Source organism: Peromyscus maniculatus, chromosome 2, assembly GCF_049852395.1.
Source record: "Peromyscus maniculatus bairdii isolate BWxNUB_F1_BW_parent chromosome 2, HU_Pman_BW_mat_3.1, whole genome shotgun sequence".
Lineage (NCBI taxonomy): Eukaryota > Metazoa > Chordata > Mammalia > Rodentia > Cricetidae > Peromyscus > Peromyscus maniculatus.
Genome location: NC_134853.1, coordinates 82,922,452 through 82,946,231, shown reverse-complemented (window position 1 = coordinate 82,946,231; position 23,780 = coordinate 82,922,452). Strand labels below are relative to the sequence as shown.

Genomic DNA, 23,780 nt, shown 5'->3' with positions numbered 1-23,780 from the left:
CCAATCAGCATTTTATTAAACCAATTTGAGTGACAAATCTTTACAGTGTATGAGAGGATTATTCCCTAGCATTTCCCCTTTTTGTCTAATTAAAAAGGAAGTTTTTTTGTTTGTTTGTTTGTTTTTTTGGTTTTTTTGAGACAGGCTTTCTCTGTGTAGCTTTGTGCCTTTCCCAGAACTCACTCTGTAGCCCACGCTGGCCTCAAACTCATGAGATCTGCCTGGCTCTGCCTCCCAAATGCTGGGATTAAAGGCGTGGGCCACTACCACCCGGCAAAAAGGAAGGTTTTAACTTTAACATTGTAATTAATACAATTATAGTTACAATATCCAGTCTATTTGTATTTGACAAAATCAGAGAAAACATTTAATTATCCATCCTATCTTGGTGAGTCCAAAGTTTCAAATCTAATTTACATCATCATAAATAAGAAAAATTATAACTGACTATCTAGTCTTCAACTCCATCAAAGACTCCAGAAATGAAATGTTACTAATGACAGGGACATCAGGCTGCCTGGATAGTCACCCAAAGTTTCTCTGCAATGTTGGGCAATCCATTGGGCAAGCCTACAGGTCTGACAGACATTTTTGAGAAGCAGGGAATTCTGAAGAACTGTCTTACCTTGTCTTGGCAAAATTTGGCAGTTGCCTTTCTTGTGTCCTGATGGTCCAGTTTGGACAGTTACTGTCAGCAATTAAGGCAAGGGCAGTTTCTTTGTCCATAAGGCTAGCTTTTGCCATAAAGAAAACGAACTACATATGGAGTTTCTTTGATGCCCATCATTTTCTCTGGAGTACATTGGTGCTGCCAGGAGCAGACGTGTCTCACTGTCATGAAAGTCTAAGTTACTAAAACATTTTAAATGCTGTATTGTGCAGGTCTTTTTTTTTTTTTTTTAAGATATATTTATTATATATACAGTGTTCTGCCTGCATGTATGCCTGCACACAAGAAGAGGGCACCAGATCTCATTACAGATGGTTGTGAGCTACCATGTTGTTGCTGGGAACTGAACTGAGGACCTTTGGAAGAGTAACCAATGCTCTTAACCTCTGAGCCATCTCTCGAGCCCTTTGCAGGTCTTTGAAATGTTTGAAGATTGCCTATCTGAAATCTATCTCTGTATGACCTTGAAAATGTAACTAATATGGAGCTATTAAAGATGACTATTAATCTGTATTTCTTAATTATATATTACATTTTTAAATGAGCTGCCTAAACATTATACCCTAAACAAGAGTAGAAGTATACATACAGTATAACAAAATTACCTTGAAATTTGCCTCAATAAACTAAAATCCATACTAATGTAAAATATGTAAGATTGATAGTTGTTTTTTGAATTAAAGTAGATTCAGTAATTTACCCTTTTATCCTATCATTTCTATATTCCAGCCCCCTTTTTCCTTTAGAAAGAGATCTTTGAATTTAACTCTTTTATTTAGCCTTTATTTTTATTTTTTTTTTGACTATGACCGATAATAATTTGTAACAAAATCCCCTAAAGAGTGACAAACATCCATAATTCATTTTTTGGGAATGTGGGTGTAGTTTTCTAGGCTATTTCCTGTTGACTGGGGGTGCTGGTAATTTTTGGGGGACCCTGAGAAAGTTTAGGAATATGGTCAATTCTTGACTGATGTATTCTGTGAGGCTGGATCATCCCAGCCAGTTGCCTTGAAGTTGTTCAGAATGTAGAACTCTGAGGAAACTGCAACAGAGGCATTCTGAGAAGTTGGATCATCTGGGCCATCTGCTCCCTTTGGAGATTTTTCAAGGGGGGGGTCTTCCTCGATCAAACTTGATTTTTCTTAACTCAGAGTGAATTCAGAGCATTTCATTTCCTGTGGAAACAAAAGCAGAACCTTTTTCCCAAAGCACCATATCTTTTGACTTAAATTTGAAGTCAAGATACATTTAAAATATATAGACTGGTTTAATATAGCAGTTTTCATAATCCTAGGTTTTTTAGCAGCCAAAAAAATTTTAAAGACAACACAATAATATACACAGTTCAGACTCCCTGTGTATTTTCATCTTTATGTGGCTTATTGTATTTTTTTATTACTCTATTTCTTTTTTTTTTTTCCTTTGGTTTTTCGAGACAGGTTTTCTCTGTGTAGCTTTGCACCTTTTCTTGGAACTCACTTTGTAGTCCAGGCTGGCCTCGAACTCACAGAGATCCGCCTGGCTCTGCCTCCCGAGTGCTGAGATTAAAGGCGTGAGCCACCACTGCCCAGTTCTAGTTCTTTTTTTAAGGACTTTCTTTACCCTTTTTCTTTTTTCTCTCAAGCCTACATATATTTTAAACACACTGTATTCAATTCACATATTTATTTATTTTTTTTTTTGTCTGAATCTGCCCTTACTGTGCATCTGTAACCTTTTTCTGTCTGCATGAGCAAAAAAAACTACCGTGTAACTTAGATCTTGGTGTGCTGGTGCTGGCTCCTTCCCCTTGGTACCCTAAGCATCTAGTCCCATGGCAAAGGCATGTTTACTGCCAGCTCTGAAAGCCATGTGCCCCAACTCTCCGAAGTTTCTAGGTCCATGTCACCACTGAGTAGCATGCCACTGGCTGCTCATAAACTCCATAAAAATGTTTGGTAATAGGGCCTCTTAAAAGAGCCACTCATTTTTGCAGCTAGCACCGAGCCAGAAAGGCATCTCTCAAGGGAGCTACAACTCTGCTCACTGCCAATGAACAGAGCCCACTGGTGAAAAGGCAGCTACCAAAAAGCCATGCTTGACTTCGTTCTTGTGTGTCTAGAATCCGTTTTAAAGCTTTGTCAGGTTCTATATGGAAATTTTAGCCATACATTGGAACACTATATGTAAACAAGTTTTTATTCCAACCCCCTGTTCCCAAATAACCATTCTGAGACTTAACATTAATTGTAAATGATCGGCTTATTACTAACTAGCTCTTACATCTAAGTTAACCCATATTCCTTATTTATGCTCTGTCACATGGCGGTACCTTTATTAGCATGGCACATTCATCTTCTGCTCCCTCTGTGTCTGGCTGGTGACTTCACACTCCACTCTTCTCCTTCCCATCATTCTTAGTTTGGTCGCCCCACCTATACTTCCTGCCTAGATACTGGCCAATTGATGTTTTATTAAACCAATTTGAGTGACAAATCTTTCCTGTGTACAAGAGGAGTATTCCACAGCATATGTAGATATATTTGCTCTATTTTCTGTGTACTCATAACCCCCAAGAACCACCTGTATACTACTTTGTGTTTTTAATCACATTGTTGACATCTTCATTTTTCTTAATAGATTGTCAGCCCCTTGCAGTCAAGATGTGTTTTATCAAACTTTGGAATCTGGCCTACTTTCCAGATTGTGGTCTGCCACTAGCCTACTGATTTTGTCCTGTTGCCTGAGATAGTTTTCTGAAGTGCTACTTCCATACCATTTTCCCTGGTCTTGAGTATATATGTACATAGAGGGCCAGGCAAATAGAGCTGAACATCATCTGGCCTCAGTGCAGAAACAAGAGGGTTTAAGGTGTATTATTATTTCTCTTCCAGTTTGCTCTTTTTCAGCTCCTTTAGTTTAGTACCTTGATGGGCCTTGACAGCAGGCATGAAGCTAAGAGAGTGAACTGGTAGTGGGGTAAGGATATAAACTCTCAGATCTCACCCCCAGTGACACTCCCTCCAGCAGAACTGCACCTTATTGTTGTGGGGATATAATCTCCCCCAGAAGTGCCAATAACTGGGAACCAAGTATGAGTTCATGGAGACATTCTCATTCAAACTACCACAGCTTCCAAGTGTTTCCTTTATTTATAATGAGAATTTTAATGTCATTATGATCAGATTTATCAGTATAGAATTATATTGTTTAAAGGGATTGCTAGCTAATAGTTATATCAAAATTTATTTTGATTATGAGGAATACTAGTTTTAGCTGGATCAAAATGAATTTATTAGAGATCTTATTTCTACTTTCTACAAGCCAAATTAAATAAGAGAACAATAACAAGGAGATATATCAAAGAGTTTTGAATTATATAATGGGAAAATTCTAATTTTTTCTGACTTTTTCTACTTTTAAAACTTTATTATTATTATTTGTATGTTTCTATGGGTATGACGTGTGGAGGTCAGAGGGCAGTTTTGTGGATTTGTGTCTCCTTTCTACCTTTAATGGGTTTCAGGACTCAAACTCAGGTTGTCAGGCTTGTGTGGTAAGTGCCTTTACCCATTGAGCCATCTTGCTGGCCCTTAGCCTTTTCTCTTTGACCCTTTTACTTTGTTTTGAACTTTTAGAATGTTATGTATTTGTATGTTGGCAATTTGTCAGAGGGAGGCTTCAGTGAGTTTTCTGATGTGAGTTACAAAGAAAGGAGAATAACTGTAAAAGCTCTATTTGGGGCATAGAACACTAGTGACCGACCATACGCCTTGTGGGGTCAACAAACTTGTGTCTGTTTGTCAGTTAAAAGTCAAAATGTAATGAGTCTTTACTAACCTATCAAACAATAGTATGTATATGGAAATGGCACAAATATTTTGTACTCACTATTGTTAAGTGTTGTAATTCACTTATAACTGCCTTGAGTCATAGGTTCTTCTGATTAATTTTACTGAGGATATAGATACCTTTTATTAAGATACCTTTAAGATTCTTTATGTTACTGGGCAGTGGTGGTACTCAGGAGGCAGAGGCAGGTGGATCTTTGAGTTCGAGATCAGCCTGGTCTATGGAGCAAGTTCCAGGACAGCCAACACAGAGCAACCTTGTCTTAAAAAACAAACAAACAATAAAGATCTTTATGTTGACATTGTTATTTTAGTTATTCTTCTAGCACAGTGCTTCTCAACCTTCCTAATGCTGTGACCCTTTCCTCATGTTGTAGTGACCCCAAGCATAAAATTATTTCACTTCATAGATGTAATTTTGCTTCTGTTATGAATCGTAATGTAAATGTCTGTGTTTCCCTATGGTCTTAGGCAGCCCCTGTGAAAGGGTCATTTGACCCCTCCCTAAAGGGGTCGTGACTCATAGTTTGAGAATCGCTGTTCTGTCATACTACTGTACAAGGACAGCATGTGATTGACTATTTTATGTATATATGTGTTTATACACAAATTCACGTTTTTTATAGAGAGTTAAAGTTTTATTTCTTTTCCAGATATGTGTTAAATGAATCCCAGAGTCGCCAAAATTCATCTTCATCACAGGGTTCTTCTTCAAACAGTGGGGGAGGTTCTGGAATCCCACAGCCTCCCCCAGGAATGAGCTTTTATGCAGCTAAACGAGTTATTGGTGATAACCCATGGACGCCTGAACAGTTGGAACAGGTATCACACAGTGATCATCATGGGAGTTGGCCTTGAACACTTGCCCCTATGAAGTTCATGGAAGCATGTGCAGTGTAATTCCTGTATATTCAGGTTCTCTAAAAACTATGTTTGAAAGGAGCAAGTGATGTAAAATGTCCTTTTCCTCTGCCAGTTTTTGTTAAAGTTCTAGGGAAAAGGGAGGAGTGGGAAATGATCTTATGTCTTTCAAACATTGCTCACATCTTTCAAGTATTATGCACAACCCAGTTTTATATTGAGCAGATTGAGTTTTCTATCATTTCAATTTATAATTATAGGTCTTAATAATTACTTAGCTCCTTTGATGCAGTTAAATTACAATTTATCTTTCATTATTCAGTTTTTAGGGCTGTACATTTTGTGTAAATTGAGGAACCTCTGTACTTCACAAGTGACAATGTGGGGAAAAGCATGACTCCCTTTTATATTTCTTCTTGGGGTTTTAAAAATTGGCATTAAGAATTTTATTCTGGATTTAAACAGGACACAGATGTTCTCTGAGCAGCTTTTAAAAATGACTGGTGCTCTACAGAGAAGGTGCCTCCCTGTGTCTGTCATCAGGCACCTCAGGGAAGAACAGAAATCAGTATGTAATTATTTTGGAATTCAAGCAACATGGGTTAGTCTTCCAATACTTCCTTTATTTCTCCATAGCAGTCTCAATGATTTGATCCTTTTCTTTTTGGGATTGTAAGTGACCGTTGATCAAGTGTTCCCAGGAGAGGGAAAACGAAGCAAGGGGGGCATTCTTGCCACTCAAAAATTTAAGAGTGTTACGTTCGATGAGGGTTATAATTGATCAGATTTACTTCATGCTTTTACATCTTCTATTTTCCCTCCTTAAACCATAGTGTGAGGAAGGTAAATAGAAGAGAAGCCACTCTATTGAGTGTGGCCTGTGGCAGGCTCTGTATTGGGTACTTTGAGGACATTATCTCATTTAATCCTCACAGCAGCTAATGAGGTAGTGAAATTGAGCTCCTTTTCTAAAAGGCACTGAGGTTTTGAGATTCACCAGGGTCTCATTTCTATTACTAGACTTTGAACCTAGTTTTCTCTGAGGCTTAAAGCTGTAATTATTGTTACTGTTCACTTATGGTCTTAAGTTGGTCATTGTTGCTGAATTTAATGGTCTCTGTATGTGTTTTGTCTATTTCATAATCTGGTGCTAAAATGAATAGTTTAGTTTAAAAATAAAAGCTTCTCATTTTTGAATACTTTTTCTTCCAAATTAATCAACTTTTTAAAAAATATAATTATAAAGGTAAAGGTTTAAGTAGTTAGGAATAGAATTGAGGGTGATGGACATATAGCTTAGTTGGTAAGAGTATTTACCTACAAGCATGAAGCCATGCTTGAATCCTGCCACTCCATAACCATAGTTCATCCTTGGCTACATAGTTCATTTGAGACCCTGTCTCAAAAACAAAAAACAAACAGAAACCCCACAGTACTTACTGCTCAGTGATAGAGTGCCTAGCAGGCAGACTTAGGGCCAGGACTTCAATCCACAGCACCTCAAGGAACAGTGTAGCAAAAAGTTAGCTATGTCTTATGCTTGGGCCCGGTTCGTGTTCTCTCTCTCTCTCTCTCTCTCCCTCTCTCTCTCTCTCTCCCTCTCTCTCTCTCTCCCTTTCTCCCTCTCCCTTCCCTTTCCCTTCTCTCCCTCTCTCTTCCCCTCTTCTCCTTCCTCCTTCCCTCCCTCCCTCTCCCCCCTCTCTATGTCTCAAGTGTGTATGTTTGTATGTGTGTGTGAACAGTTTTTACATAATACACTTTTACTTGTCACAATAGTTTAGTCTTTTTACTAGTCTTTGGGGATTTAAAAAAATCTATACTTTTAATGTTTGTATAAAATTTAATCATGATGACCTATCATTTTCAGTTTTCCTCATGCATTTTTGTCATGAATTGTATATTTGACTTCTATAACCATCCCTTTGCAATTTATGTTAATGATTCCTTCTCTTTCCAAACAGTATCTCTTCTAAGAAAGTTATGTTGAGCAGGGAGGAGAGGGTGGCCTTTTTGTGACCAGTTGGACTTTTTTTTATTGGCATTCTTTCTTGTTCAATTTTTAGAAATTCCTTCCTTCTTTAATATATATTTTATCATTCCTAATTTGTATAGCCGAGACCTATTAAGTAACTGGTTTTAAAGTGAAGATATAATTTTGTTTTTCAGGTGTATTTGTCCCAGAATGATTTGCAGTGAAATTCATAGCTCTTCACATTTCAGGACGTTGTTCTTAGACTCTTCATTGCATTTCATCGAGCTTGTTGGGTTAGGCACTCCTGTTGGGTTAGAGTTGCACTCGATTGACTAGAGTGGGTTTGGAATCATATTTTCTGTCTTTCCTTTAGTATCTTAAGAAAGTAGAGGACAAGAATGTGTATCTTAACAATAGAGTAAAACTCTGGAAGGTGAGGTGTTCATAGGTTTTTTTTTCTCACAAACATCTATAGAGCACTTTGTTCTTAATGTTGCATCACCTTTTACTTGGAAGCTGCAGGTAGAGACGTAAGTCTTCACAGTCTAGGAAGGTTGTGTAACCTCACTAGGGAGACTGTTACCATTGTTTTGTTGTCAGAGACTTGTCTCTGAAGCCTGCCTCCATCACTTACTGATTATTCTAATATTTTAAGCCTTGCCTCAGTTTCGTCACCTAAAAATGTCTGTAATAATATCTACCTCATAGATGTGAGGGTTAAATGAAATCATGAATAGTTATGATTTAGCACACTGTCTGGTACATTATAAACCTAAGTAGGAGCTCCTCCTGTTAAATTAATCCATGGCTTATGACCATGTTGATATGTTAAGCAATATTTTTAGTGAGTGTTGTTTCCCTGACCACTCTTTCTCTTTCCCTTCACCTATCTACAGTGCAAATTGGGCATAGTGAAGTTCATAGAAGCCGAGCAGGTGCCTGAGCTCGAAGCTGTTCTCCACCTGGTGATTGCTTCTAGTGACACTCGCCATAGTGTGGCGACAGCGGCAGACCTGGAATTGAAAAGCAAGCAGAGGTAATTACTTCCTTGTTAAGCTTTCAAAGTCAAAAGGCCAGATTTCTTAAAGCTTTGCAGGGTTTTATGGAATGAGGTAGTCAGTTCAGGAAACTAAGACACATACTTAGTTTATAAGTAAATAAAGTTTACCAAAGAGCAACATTTTGTGTCAGAGAAAAAAAGCTATTTGAAAATGCATTTCAGAGCTGAAGTAGGTTAGGAATGCCATCATGAGAAATGAGACGTTTGGCTAGGCAGATAAACTGAAAGTTAATATTAAATATTAGACCCAAGAAGTAATTAATTTGTAATTCTTCTTCTGTCTCAAACCAGTTAAGATCACCTTTAATAATGAATGTATATGTATTGTGGTTACTATTGGTAGAAACCAGGTTTATGGAAAAAGTTGCTGAGTAAAACTTAAATTTACATCGAAAAGAGATACAAATAGTAGAAAGACTTAGAGAAATACTCTGTATGAAATAAAAAGCAATGGAAAATAAACAGTGAACTACCAGTTTATAGCTATGGTTAAATAACAGGTATATAACTGTTGGTAAATCCATTTAAGTTTCTGCAGAAGTGCTGGATCTCATGCCCTGTTTGAGCAGTGAATCATGAAAAAAAATTATACACAGTAAATCTGGGAATTCGTCCTCTACTATCATTCAAAAGAAGAAAAATATATTTAGAAATGGTATACATTTAGTCATTATGTCATGTCCTATAGTTATTGAAAAATAAAAACAAATTGAATTTTCCACAATAGGGATAAATTACTGTATAGACTATTGTGTTTCTTTCAAAATTATAAAAATGATATATCAACATATAAAGTGCTCCTCAAGTAATAGCAAATAAAGTAGAATATAAAATGACATAATATTCTAATTATAAAATTTAAAATGATAAATATATAGACTGAAGAATAACTTAGAATGAATCTATTTGATTAAAAAATAAAATCAAGCTAGATAATAGTGGCTCATGCTTATAATCTCAGCACTTGGGAGGCAGGAGCAAGAGCATCATAAGTTCAAAGTTAGCTTTTGCTACACAGTGAGATCCTGTATATATATTTACAATTCATATAATGAGGTTTTAGTCATTGATTTATGAATTTTGAGATGGTCTTGTTATGTAGCTTAGGCTGTCCTTAGACTCCCTGGCCCTGCACCTCTGCCTACTGAGGATTATAGGTGTGTGGTATCATGTCCAGAAGGCTGAATGATTATATTTTGTTAAAATAATGTTACAGAAAAATATGGGAAGTGCTATAAAGCTTTTATAAATGTTGTATAATTTTACTTGGCTCCCTTCCAAGAAGACCAGTGCAATGAGGTGTAATAAAATAAGTTAATGAACTCAATGGGCCTTAGTTTATTTCTTGTTGAAATGTTTGGGTGGGTGACGGTTGTGGCTGCAAGTAGTCTACCACTAAAGGGCGAATGTGGTGGTACCTAGCAGGGCTCCTTAAACTTTCTTTCATGATCCTTTTTGTTTGAGGTTTTTTTATATGACTGAGTATATAGTATATGAATAGATTTGCAAATCTGACATTTGCTGGTAATAAATCAAATAATTATTTTGAAATAATTTTTGCTATACATATAATTTTTCCATTATGAAGAAAGCAAATTTTTCTATTACTAAAATGGATGTGCTTGTTCATTCTTACACAAAGAATTAAATCTTGGCTGAATATTTGATTCTTAGGACAGATTCTCTTTAACCTGCTTCGGGGTTGATTCTTTACTGATTTTACAGTGGTTACTGCTAGGAACACTGCTTTACATAAATATTCAGTACAAAATGGCAGAAGTAAGTTTAAGGCATTTAGGAATTATTGGAAATTCTGTCCTAATCCTAAGCCAAAACCCGTACATGATTTACTGTAAGTTTAATTCTAGCAATTTACCAAGTTTTAATCAAATATTCTAACATGATATAATTCAAAGATAGACTCATTTGATTTTGCATGCTGAGGAATGATGGTAGGAAAATAACAGAAGTTTTATTTTCTGTATTTCAACTACTTTCTATAAGAGATGGAATGAACAGTAAGAACAGTGAAATTTATAACGTATGCAGGTCTTTAATATGAGGCAAGAGGTTTCTGTCAGTGTTGACTTTGCTGTATGGACTGACAGCATGTACAGTGCAAAGTCTGCACGTTGAGCATTCAGAGCAAAGGCTGCAGGGAAGCTCCACAGTGCCACCTGAGTTAGTCCTGCCAGAAACACTGTCGATTCATTACATCCATGATTAGAAACTTGACTGCTCTAAATTTGTTATGAACCCATTTTTAGTAATGTGATCCCATATGGGAGTCTTGACCCATAGTTTAAGGAGAGGGACATGGAGGAAGTGATTGTCTCAATCTTATTTTTTCATGTCTTTTACTGATTGAGTTTGAGAGCCAAACTTAACCTTGACAGACTAGAGTGAGAAAATTGGACTACGTTTTTTTTCTAACATTCTTTCAAGTCTTAAGTTTTTTTTTGTTGTTCATGACTTAGAATATTTCAAGAGATTTAGTTTTGGAGTGTTAAAAAAAATTCTTCCTTCATAACATTTCATTAAGTTTGAATTGGCCCCATTCTGTATAACATATTGTAGATTTGATTGTTGGAAGTACAATCTTAGATATATTAATTAATTTTGTTTTTAGGATAAAAAATGAATATACCATAAAATTACATTAAGAGCTTAAAAACTATAGGGAAAACACATAGGTAATAACCATTTTGTAAAAGGAAAAGCTCAAAGTATCTCTACAAGTATTGTTTCTGTTCCTCCTTTTCTAACTCCCAGCTGTCCTGTCAGCCTGTTAGAGTCTGGGAAAGTCACAGTAAGGTCAGTGGTTGTCGTGTTGAAAAGAAGTAATATGTCAGTGTTCTGTACATTTTACAACAACTACATAGTCAGAAAAGTAACCCGAAAAAAGAGGAGTGGTACAGTAAGATTAAAGGAGCAGGGGAAACTCCTCACTGGTTAATCACAACTAGGCCTTGTGTGCTTCCCTAAACTATTTCTTTGTTTTGCTGAAATTTTCAAAACCTTAAGTTTTATAAAAGGGAAACAGTAGTTGAATTTGATTAATTAGCCTCAAGCAGCTGAGAAAAGATGTAGGTGAATAGTACTAAAATTGAAATGTATAATGCCTTGGAGAATGGTGGCATTGTGGATAGGTTGATGAGGTATGGTTAAAGAAAAAAACGCATCAAAAATGGAGTTGAGCAGCATAGCAAATTCTTTTCACATAAAAACCTTATAAGTTGAGAGCAGAACCAGTGTTCAAAGTCAGAGAGGCGACAGCATGGGAGAACTTCAACAATCAAAGATTTTATTATTATTAGGTTTATAAAATGAGTGACTGAGTCCCACTGTGGTGGTGGGATAGATAATTACTTTTTATCTAATCACTATATCCCAACTCACCTTTTTTTTTTTTTCTAGCCCAAATAGGAATGAGTCTCTGTGACAAATAGCATTGTGACTTCTCTGGTTTAGGTATTGAAGCTAATAGGCTAGATAAGAATTGTATGATGCCAGGAATCAAATAACAATATTGGAGAAATACAATAGGTTACAAATTTTCTAGGGTATGATTATTTGAAGCATAAAACTATTTTTGTTGTTCCTCATTTTTAAATCATGAATGGTTAAACAGAAGCATTGACTACTGGCCCAGAGCTTTTAGTACAAGTGTCGTACATGTCTGTTCTGCTGAGCAGCTCCATAGCCCTGGCCCTGACCTACCTGTGTAGGAGGAACTTTGTCCAGTTTTTATTTCTGCTGTGGTGCCACGTTGGGCCATTGGCTACAGTAATCTGTTGGATCAAAATGGAGGACCTGGAATGAGTGATTTGTAGTTTTTAAAGCTAACTTTGACAGTCGTCCCCTTCATTTCTACTCTTCCACAGTATCAGTTGTCCATTCTGTTTGTGTGTTTCTGACATTTTTCTCTGATAACAAATATTAGGGTTTTTTAAATCATTGAAATGGGGCCAAAAATAATTTTAACCATCTGTGTTGAAACCTCCCATAGTTTAATTGACTGGAATAATCCTGCCATCATTAATAAGATGTACAAAGTATACCTTGGGGATATACCACTGAAGACAAAAGAGGTAAGTTGCTTTGATTTAGTCTCAAGTCTCATACCAGCATAACATTGTGTTGACATCAACTGTATTTTTTCCCTACTTAATTTGTAAGCTAAATCCATGTTTTATGAAATACTAGCTTTAAGCCATGTTTGTCTATGTGAATTATACTCCTGAAAGTTGAGTTTAATAGATCTGGTATTTTCAGCGTAGATGAATAAATGCTAATGATACATTATCTTGATGAGGGATTCACAAACTTTTTTCTGCAATTATTTTGGGCTCTGTAGACATTATAGCTTCTGAGCCTACGACTGCTCAACTTCTGTAACATGAAAAGAAGGAATAGGTAGTATATAATTCAATGGGCAAGGTTGTGTTTCAATGAAATTGTGAAATTTGATACTTGAATATCATATAATTTCCATGTGCTACAAAATGTTACTATTTTTTTTCCACTTAAAAATGTAAAAGTAATTTTTTAAACTCAGATTCCTTGTTGAAATAAATGGAGGGCCATGTGTGGTCTATGGGCTGTTGTTTACTAATTCCTGATTTAGAATCTAGAACAGAAGGTGGTTTCTGCAGCCTTAAAGTAATATCATTGGTTAATAAGTTCTCTTCACAGTGTTTCAAAGTATTCCAAATCCCTGTCCAAACATATAGTATGAGTTGTGTGTTTGGTTGCTTTCTTTTAACATCCTAAATAGTAGTTAATAATTCTAGTTAGATTAAATAAAGTGGTGTAGCAGAAAGGACAATGAGATCCCTGGATTGTAGCCCTGAATGTCTGCACATAAACCAGTGTGTTAGGAAGAGAGATTTGGCTAGTCACTCAGCTCTCTTTCGTGTTCTTTGTGTAGAAAATGAAAGAATTCGATAGATTATTGGTTTTAAGATTATAGTCTGTTGACCTCTTTGGAGTAACAAAGAACTTTTCAGGGGAGCTGTAAAGGCAAAAAATTATTTGCCAGTTTTTTTTTTAAGTTGATATTTACATTGATGGCATGAGAGTAGTAGTGGGTATATATTGTGTGGGATCATACCACAGATTAAGGCAAAGCTGTGTCACATATGTATGGAAGAAGGAAGAGAGGGAGAGAGAGGGAGAGATAGGAGGGGGAGAGGAAGAGACAAAGGGAGAAGGAGGGAGAGTGAGAATGAGAAGAGAGAGGAGATAGAGTGATTATGTTTTATATTAGTATTCAGATGAAACTTTAGAAATTATTTTACTTGTAGAACAGGTAAGTAAGCTGTGGTTATTGTGACTGCTATTTTAGCAGACCTTTTCTCTCAAAAGAAAAAAATGAGACCATACATCAATGAAAACTGAAGTGATTTCTTTCTTTTGGAATGCTGAAAGTTGAACATTCAAGGGAAAAGTAGAATTGTGGGAAATTTGGACATTGACTCAGTAACTGAGCAATACATTTCCTGAAGAGATTAATATTGAAAGGAATACTTTTAAATATATGTATTGGGAATGTTTTATGTTGAAACATTTGCTGAACTCAGTATGGCAGTATTTTCCAGATGACCAGTGATGTCACAAAAGCACAACCTAAGGACCCCATCCAAACTGTAAGGTAGACAGTGGAATTTTATTTAACAGCATCTGCAGGAGCTCAGCAATTTGGTTTAAACTCCAAATTATAACTAAGCTTTAGGAAACCATTATGTATTAAGTTTTGATATAGAATCAAAGATCTACAATTACTCTTAAAAAGGGCAAAAATCATCCCAATTTTCTGACCATGTGTCTGCAAGCTGGGTTTTATCCCATCAAGCAAAACAGCAATCACAGCAAATTCAATGTAGAGTATGGAAAAACCTAGCTCTTTTCTAGTAAGGTGAATGCTGAAGATAACTTCCAAAAAAATATATAAAATGATGCTGTTACTCAGTGCACTTAAAAAACAAAGGCCGTCTTTTAAAAGAAAAATGTTATTTATTAAAATATATTAATTTATTGATGTTTCAGATTTTTTGAGTTTTAATATTTAATGTAACAATTGCTAGTAGGTAATACTGATAGAAGTAAGAACTTTTGGAATCTTCAGTAAATAAAACAAATCTTTATTTATTTAATTTTATATGTATGAATGTTTTGCCTACATGTATATTTGCTTCCCACAGAGGCTAGAAGTTGGTCCTAGATCCCTTGAAACTGGAGTTAATGGATGGTTGTGAGCTACCATGTGGGTGCTGGGAATCAAACCCAGGTCCTTTGCAAGAGCAACAAGTGCTTTTAACTGCTAGGCCTTCCCTCCAGTACCTAGGAATTTTCAGTAATTTTAAAGAGTAAAAACCCACAAATAATTTTAAAATGTGTTATAATCAAACATGTTTTTCCTAGGGAGCAGTTCTAAAGCCAGAGCTGAAAAGAGACCCGGTCAGTACCAGAGTGAAGTTAAAGATTGTCCCTCATCTCCTTCGTTCTAGACAGGCTGCTGAAACATTCCCAGCTAACATTCAGGTATTGGTGTTGTTCAAAGAAGAAAAATGGTTTGAGCAAATAGCTTTACTTAGAGAAAAAATGGTATTAATGGATATACAGGAAGTAGGCTGATGTACCTAACAAGACTAACAATTTTAAGTATATCTATATAAGATATCTATATCTATATATTTATATACATATATATCTATATCTATACACACACACACACACACACACACACACACACACACATATATATATATATCTTATGGTTTTCATTTACTTTAAATATGTGGTGGTAACTCCATCCAGACTAGTTTTTGTGATTGCCCAGCATTATAAGAAACTAAACTTTTTTTCTATGTATTTGTGTGTGTGTATATGTGTGTATGTAATATTACCATCATAATTATGTAAGTGAAAACTCAGGCAGTGGGTGGTTCTGACTTTGTCTTTACAAAGTCCTTCACTTTTCTTTTGTGCTTAAAGATGATACTAACTCACACTGTTTGTTGCTTCTTGATTTAATGACTACAGAAGTCTTCTCCTCTGTCTCCTGGCCTGCCTGTCCTCTGGCTCACATTTAGTCTGTCTTCTGTATTGACATCAAACTGTTTTTGCAGTGGGAAATTATTATACTGTGTTGGTAAAAGGTACTAGGTCCCCCCCCCCTTTTTTTTTTATCTTTTATCTTTAACCAAGTTATGACTACCTCAGCCCTCAAGGCAATTATTTGGGCAATTGTCATAGGGTTTCTATTGCTGTGAAGAGATACTACAACCATGGCAACTCTTATAAAGGAAAAACATTTAATTGGGGCTGGCTTACAGTTTCTGAGGTTTGGTCCATTATCATCATGACAGGAAACATGGCAGCATGCAGGCAGACATGGTGCTGGAGAAGGAGCTGAGAGTCATACATCTGGATCCACAGGGAACAGGAGGTGAACTGTGTTTCACAGTGGGCATAGCTTAAGCATAGAAGCATCAAAGCCTGCCTCCCCACTACAGGATACTTGCTCACACAAGACTACACCTCCTAATATTGCCACTCACTATGGGGAACATTTTCTTTCAAACCACCCCAGGAATCTAATTTATCTATGTTATTTTGTCCATGTTTAAATTGTGATAAAATGTACTTGAAATTTACCATCTTGATCATTTTAATATGCAGTTCACTGGCTTTAAAAAAAGTCCCATTGCTACAATTCTGTTCATCTTGCAAAACTGAAACTCTTTTTATAAAACATTGTCATTTTTCTTATGTCTTGCCAGCCACTATTCTGGTTTTCATCTCTATGAATTTGATTTCTCTAAGAACTTCCCATAAGTGAAATTATACAGTATTTGTTTTTAGTGACTTGCTTATTTCACTCAGTACCATATCATTGAGGTCTATCTGCTGTAGCATGTGTCAGGATTTCATTTTTTTCTAAGAATGAAGGTCTCATTCCTCTGTTTGGATCCTTGGCATACCTTACATTTTACCTTTCATGAATAATATTGACAGTTTCTCTGTGTCCTTGCAGCTGCTCCCAAATAACCACATTGGGACTTATTAATTATAAATGCTCAGCCAGTAACTAAGACTTGTTACTAGCTAACTCCTACATTTTAAATTAATCCATATTTCTTATCTATGCTCTGCCATGTGGCTTGGTATCTTTTCTCAGTACAACAAGTTCATTTCTTTATATCCACATCTCCTCACAATTCTCAGACTCCTCCTTTTCTTCCTGCTCTCTTTTTGTCTGCAAGTACCACCTAATGTCTACCTGCCCAGCTGTTGGCCAGCTTCTTTATTAACCCAATCACAGTGACATATATTCACAGTGTAAAGGAATTTCCCCCTTTTTGTCTAATAAAAAAGGAAGGTTTTTTTGTTTGTTTGTTTGTTTGTTTGTTTGTTTTGAGCTGAGGACTGAACCCAGGGCCTTGAGCTTGCTAGGCAATCGCTCTACCAATGAGCTAAATACCCAACCCCTGAAGGTTTTAACTTTAACGTACTAAAATAATATACAACAAAAAGAGTTATCAAGTAAGAATTACAGTTACATTTGTATTTGACAAAATAGAGAAAATAATCTATCAGCTGTCTTCCCCTGTAGAGTTCAGAGTTTCATACCTGATTTACTTTCCACCATGATTATGGAGGACTATAACTAACTATCTAGTCTTCAACCCCATGAAGGACCTGAGAAGGATATAGTATTACCCGAGTAAACAGGAAGTGCAAAGCAAGTGACTTCCAGAACTAAGAGATGACAGAAAAAGCTGGTTGCCTGGATAGTCACCCAAAGTTCTTTTCTAATGTTAGGGCATGCATCTTTAGCCTATAGGCCTAGTATATCTGACAGACATTTTTGAGAAGCAGGGAATTTTGAAGGACTGCCCTACCTTGTTTTGACAAAGTTTGGCCGGGTGGTGGTGGCACTTGCCTTTAATCCCAGCACTCGGGAGGCAGAGGCAGGCAGATCTCTTGTGAGTTTGAGGCCAGCCTGGTCTACAAAACGAGTTCCAGGAAAAGGTGCAAAGCTACACAGAGAAACCCTGTCTTGAAAAACAAAAACAACGACAAAGTTTGGCATCACTTTTTTTTTTTCTTTTTCTTTTTCTTTTTTTTTTTTTTTGCATCCTTCTGGTCCAGTTTGGACAGTATATTGTTAGCAATTGAGAAAAGGGCAGTTTCTTTGCCCAAATGACTAGCTTTTGCTATGAAGAAAACAAAATCCATACAGAGTTTCTTCAATACACATTATCCTCTTTTGAAGTACATTGGTGCTGTCAAGAGCAGATCTGTCTCACTGTCAAGAAAACCTTAGGTTATTAAACATATTAAATGCCATATTCTGTAGGTCTTTGAAGTTTTTGAAGATATGTGTCTGTCTAAATACATTTGTGTATGACATTGAAAACATACTTAACATGACTCTAAGTTTGACTATTAATCTGTATTTCTTAATTTTACATTACTTTTTTTTTGTTTTGTTTTTTTTTGTTTTTAAGAAAGGGTTTCTCTGTGTAGCTTTGAGCCTTTCCTGGATCTCACTCTGTAGCCCAGGCTGGCCTCCAACTCACAGAGATCTGCCTGCCTCTGCCTCCCGAGTGCTGGGATTAAAGGCGCAAGCCACCACCACCCACCCTATACATTACATTTTTAAATGACCTGCAGAAACACAATATCCTAAGCAAGAGTAGAAATATGCATACAGTATAACAAAATTAACTTTAAATTTGTATCAGTAAATCAAAATTCATACCAATGTAGAATACTTTAAGATTAATAGTTGTTTCTTGAATTAAAGTAGATTCAATAATCCACCTTTTTCCCCTATCATTCCTATATTATACCCCTCTTTTTTCCTTTAGAAAGAGATCTTTAAATTCAACTCTTTTGTTTACCTTTTTTTCTGATTATGACCAATAACAACTTGTAACCAACCCCCACTAAACAATGACAGACATTCATAATCCATTGAATAACAAAACCCCACCCACATCTCATCTTTACATCCTGACTGCAATTTCCTCTCCCTCCTCTCCTCCCAGTTCCTTCCCACCATCTCCCTCCTGCCCCCTGACATTCACTTGTGCTCTGTTTCTTTTCAGAAAAGGGCAGGCCTCCAATGGATACCAACCAATCAAGGCATATTAAGTTGTACTAAGATTAGGCACCTCTTTTTGTATTAAGGCTGGGCAAGGCAATCTAGTATGAGGAATAGGTTCCAAAAGCTGGCAAAAGAGTCAGAGATAGTCCCTGCTCCCACTGTTAGGAGTCCCACAAGAAGATCAATCTATACAAGTGTAACATATGCAGAGGGCCTAGGTCAGTCCCATGCAGGCTCCCTGGTTGTCAGTTCAGTCTCTGTGAACCCCTATGAGCCCAGGTTAGTTGATTCTGTGGTTTTCTTGTGGTACCCTTGACACCACTAGGTCCTACAATCCTTCCTCCTCTCTTCCTTGGGATTCTCTGAGCTCCTCCTAATGTTTACCTATGGGTCTTTGAAGCATGAATCTAATTAGTCTTAAGAAAAACCTGGAATCAGATATTAGGGTAAAAGCTGAAAGACCAGAGAAGCAGAACAGCCAGTCACCAGAGAGTGCTTACCTCTATGAAATCTCAGACCGAATGCTGAGATCCTATCTCTACAAATCCTCAGACTGATTAGGCTGATTCTGTCTCCACCTGTTTTATATTCCTGTATCCACCTCCCTTCTGCTGGGATTAAAGGTGTCAGCCTCTACTGGCACTGTTTCTCTTGTAGACTGGTTGGCCTTGAACTCCTGATCTTCCTGCTTCCTCCTTTCATGTGCTGGGATTAAAGGTGTGTGCCACCACTGCTTAGCCTCTATGGTTAACTAGTGGCTAGCTCCGCCTTCTGATCTCCAGGCAAGTTTTGTCAGAACACAAACAAAATACCATACAACAGGTCTTGACATGTTTCCATCAGTTGCTGAATGAAGCCTCTCTGATGACACCTGGGCCAGGCTCCAATCCCTGAGTATAGCAGAATATGGTTAGACATAATTACATTTTTTAGTATATATATTGCCAGTCATGTTTGGTTCTAGCCTAGGTTTCTGGACCATCTAGCCTCTGGGTTCTGGTACTCCAGGCAGTGTCAGGGATGAGCTTCCTCTTGTGGCATATGTATCATTCATTGGTTGGCCACTCCCACAATTGCTGTGTGATCTTTACCCCAGCACATCTGCAGGCAGGGCAGAATGTAGGTTTAAGGTTATGGGCCTGGGTTGGTTTCTCAGTCCCTTCGTTGGAAGTCTTGCCTGGTTATAGGAAATGGCCAGTTCAGGCTATGAATCTCCTGTTGCTAGGAGTCTTAGCTGGGGTCATCCTTATAGATTTCTGGGAATTTCCTTTGCACTAGGTTTCTACCTCACTCTGAAATGCGGTCCCCCGTACTTTTCCAGTCGTCTCTTCCAGTAATCTCCCCTTTATCTCCCTCACCTGACCCCTCCTGTTCCTGTCCTCACCTGTCCACAGTCCATCTGTGAAATCTATTCTGTTTCCCCTTCCCAGGGAGATCCATTCAACCCCCCCCAACCCCTCTTTGCTATCTAGCATCTCTGGGGCTGTGGATTGTAGGTTGATTATCCTATACTTGACAGCTAATGTCCACTTATAAGTGAGTACATACCATGCTTGTCTTCCTGGGTCTGGGTAACCTCACTGAGGATGATTTTTTTCTAGTTCCATGCATTTGCCTACAAATTTCATGATGTCATTTATAAAAAAAAAATTAAATTTATTTTATGAACATTAGTGTTTTGCCTGCATGTATGTCTGTGTGAGGGTGTCAGATCCCCTGGAACTGGAGTTACAGATAGTTGTGAGCTACCATGTGGGTGCTGGGAATTGAACCAGGGTCCTTTAGAAGAGCAGTCAGTGCTCTTAACCTCGGAGCCATCTCTCCTGCCCAATGTCATTGTTTTTAACAGCTGAGTAATACTCCATTGTGTAAATATCCTTCAGTTGAAGGACATCTGGGTTGTTTCCAGTTTCTGGCTATTATGAATAAAACTGCTATGAATATAGTTAAGCAAGTATCCTTGTTGTGGTATGATGGAACATCCTTTGAATATATGCTCAAGAGTAGTATAGTTGTGTCTTGAGGTAGATTGATTCCCACTTTTCTGAGAAACTGCCATATTGATTAGAAAGATTATTCTTAATGCCTCCCTCCAAATGTTTATACTGTTCCTAAAGCTACTGCCAGTATTTTAACAATAACTGTGGGTTTATTAGTTAGCACTGAGTATCTGGTTTTATAATTGCTACTATTCTACTTCTACAAGAGGTATTTTAAAGCATTGGTATCAGATATGGTAGTCATAATCTTAGTGAGTTTATAATAAAAATTCTTCACATTAAAAATGAAACAGGCTGGCAAGGTGTCACAGTGTATAAAGGTGCTTGCTGAGCCTGGAATCCACATGGTGGAAGGAGAGACCTGACACTAAGTTGTCCTCTGATCTTCCACATACATGCCATGGAATGCCCTTGCCCAATAAACAAATATAAAATATTAAAAAATGAGACAGGACAAAATACAATCCAGTGCTAGATTATTTTTGACTATGGTATTTTAAGAATCATTAAGCTGATGTCTTAGGGCAAAATAATAGTACAAAAAGATTGACTGGATGCTGAAAATGAAAAGAATAAGATTTATGGCCTACATATGATATATAAGGAATTGTTGGTTCTTTTTTCCTGTTTAGAACAGAAGTGGCGTATATATCTACTCAAAAATATATCAGGGAAGAAGAGCATCTGAATAGCAGCTCCAAGGACTGGCTGATGGGGGACAAGAAAGGCAGGATAAACTGTTTAGTAGGATGGTAATCCCGTCATTAGAAATGTATACTGCCTGGTTTTGTGTGTCAATTTGACACAAGCTGGAGTCATCAGAGAAGAAAGAGCCTCAGTTGAGGAAATGCCTCCATGAGAAACAGCTGTAAGGCATTTTATCAATTAGTGATCAATGTGGGAGGGCCCAGCCCATGGTGGGTGATGCCATCTCTGGGCTAGTTGTCCTGGGTTCCATAAGAAAGCAGGCTGAGCAAGCCAGGTGAAGCAAGCCAGTAGTAAGCAGCACCCTTCATTGCCTCTGCGTCAGCTTCTGCCACCAGGGTCCTACCCTGTGTGCGTTCCTATCCTGACCTCCTTTGGTCATGAACAGCAATACAGAAATGTAAGCCAAATAAACCCTTTCCTCTCCAACTTGCTTTTTGGTCATAGTGTTTCATTATAGCAATAGAAACCCTGACTAAGACAAAATAGGAATATAAGGAAAAGAATACTTAGGGAAGATGGGCAATGAGTTTTGAAGCTGGACTTAATTTCAAAACACAAAATTATTAGAAATAATGTCTAAACCTTATGGGATATATGAATATTTGGTTTAAAACTTCAGACAGCTGCTTACGTGTGTACTGTCTTAATCAGAATGATCAGAACCCTATCTGAGAAATGGTGCTTGGAGACTTGATAGCAGAGATTATCTGTGGCATTTTTTCCTGTTTATGGAAACAGAACAGGTGTGAAATTATTATAATGTTACGGTGCCTACTTTATACCAGACATGGAGAATTCATCTAGAGGAATGTAATGGACACACAAACATCAAGCCATAGACTGGAAAGATACTGCAGTAGAAGCCTGTGCCCACCAGATGGTGGAAGCACAAGGGAGTGTGTGCTCAGTGGAAAGAGGTGGGATCTGGAACACTTCAGATACAGTGGTGTGCTTTAGTGAACAACAGAACATGTGGAGATGTTCACTAGGCTTAAAGGGAAAGGGAGTCTGCTGGGTAGAAGCAGCATCACGAGTGAGACCGAGCCATGAAAACTGTATTTAAGGAGCTACAGTCTTTTGTTGGAGTACAAGATGTGGGAAAAATGATGGCAAGAGAGGAAAAAACTCCTAACCTCTCACCATTTACTGTGAACATAACAAAAGAGTACCAGCCTCTGTATTCTAAACTTCATCTATTATTTTAGTCTTCACAATGTTGCTATGAGGAAGGCGTTATTAAAATTTGTTAAAAAGCAAAACAAAAACCAAAAAAACATTGCATCAGTAGGATGGCTCAGCAGATAAAGGTGCTTGCTACTACATCTGAGAACTTGAGTTTAATCCCTGAAATCTACAAATCACTGGAGTGAGTAGAATAGAGAACTCACTCCAGTGACTTGTTCTTTGGCCTCCAATAATGTGCTTTTCTGTCTGTTAGCACATGGGATTTTATCTCTCAGCCTTGGCTTAATTTTCTTTTGGTGGTAGTAAATGGAGGTATATTCTACAAGTAATCCTGGCTAAGTATTCTGAAACTTAAAAAACTTTATAAATTCCTAATTTATATTATTATCATTGTTGTATATATAAATGATGTGGTAGCTTTTAAAATTGGTCAGTTACCGGTTTTTGTTTTTGTTTTGTTTTGTGTTTTTGGTGTTTTGAGACAGAGTTTCTTTGTGTGGCCCTGGCTGTCCTGGAACTCGCTTTGTAGACCAGGTTGGCCTCAAACTCACAGAGCTCCACCCGCCTTTGCCTCCCAAGTACTGGGATTATAGGCATATGTTACCATCCCTGGCCAGCTAGTGTTTGTCATTATAAAAGTTGTATTAATTTTGAAGAGTATGGTGTAGTGCAGAGGTCTGTTGTTGAATCTTGACTACTATTTGAAAAATGCCATATTGTTATTTGTTAATTGGTGTCTTTGATTTTGTTTGTTTTATATAGGTGGTGTATGATGGACTTTTTGGTACAAATACAAATTCAAAGTTAAGAACATTGTCCCTGCAATTTGTACATCACATTTGTATAACGTAAGTTTTATTTTATTTTTTTAACTAATTAATTATTCATTTTTTTTAGAATAATCAAGTTTTAGGTAGTTTTCTTCCTTCTTTCCTAAAAAGCAATCATGTTTGTTTATCTTAGAGAGATTCCATTCTTTAAGATTTATTTTTAGTATTTTAAAAATTACGCATATATGGGTGTGTCTGTGTGAGTCTGTTCATGTGTGTGATGGTTCCTGCAGGGTACAGAAGAAATCATTGAATCTTCTGGAGCTGGCGTAGCTTGTAGTTTGTATGTTGCCCAATACAGGTATTGAGAACTAAACTAGGGTTCTCCAGAAGAGCAGTACAAGCATTGACTGCTGAGTCATTTCTCTAGAGAGTTTCAGTTTTTATTTGTTGCTAATATTTTAAGAGACCATCTGAAAGGATATCTTGATTTTTATTTTTGTTTTTAAAGCTGCCCAGAAATCAAGATTAAGCCACTAGGTCCTATGCTTTTGAATGGTCTCACTAAGCTAATAAATGAATATAAAGAGGTAAGTGACTTGTC

General features: G+C 37.1%; 1 protein-coding gene across 8 annotated transcripts in view; it reads left to right on the top strand.

The window, feature by feature from the left end:
- Ecpas (Ecm29 proteasome adaptor and scaffold) overlaps positions 1-23,780 on the top strand; it is a 133,492-nt gene that overhangs the window by 42,233 nt on the left and 67,479 nt on the right. For all 8 annotated transcript variants that reach the window (XM_076564279.1, XM_076564276.1, XM_076564280.1 and 5 more), the window contains 6 exons: positions 5,157-5,325; positions 8,233-8,372; positions 12,406-12,487; positions 14,820-14,939; positions 23,169-23,254; positions 23,688-23,766. In XM_076564279.1, the coding sequence (XP_076420394.1) occupies positions 5,157-5,325; positions 8,233-8,372; positions 12,406-12,487; positions 14,820-14,939; positions 23,169-23,254; positions 23,688-23,766 (676 nt within the window). The remainder of the gene's footprint in view (positions 1-5,156; positions 5,326-8,232; positions 8,373-12,405; positions 12,488-14,819; positions 14,940-23,168; positions 23,255-23,687; positions 23,767-23,780) is intronic.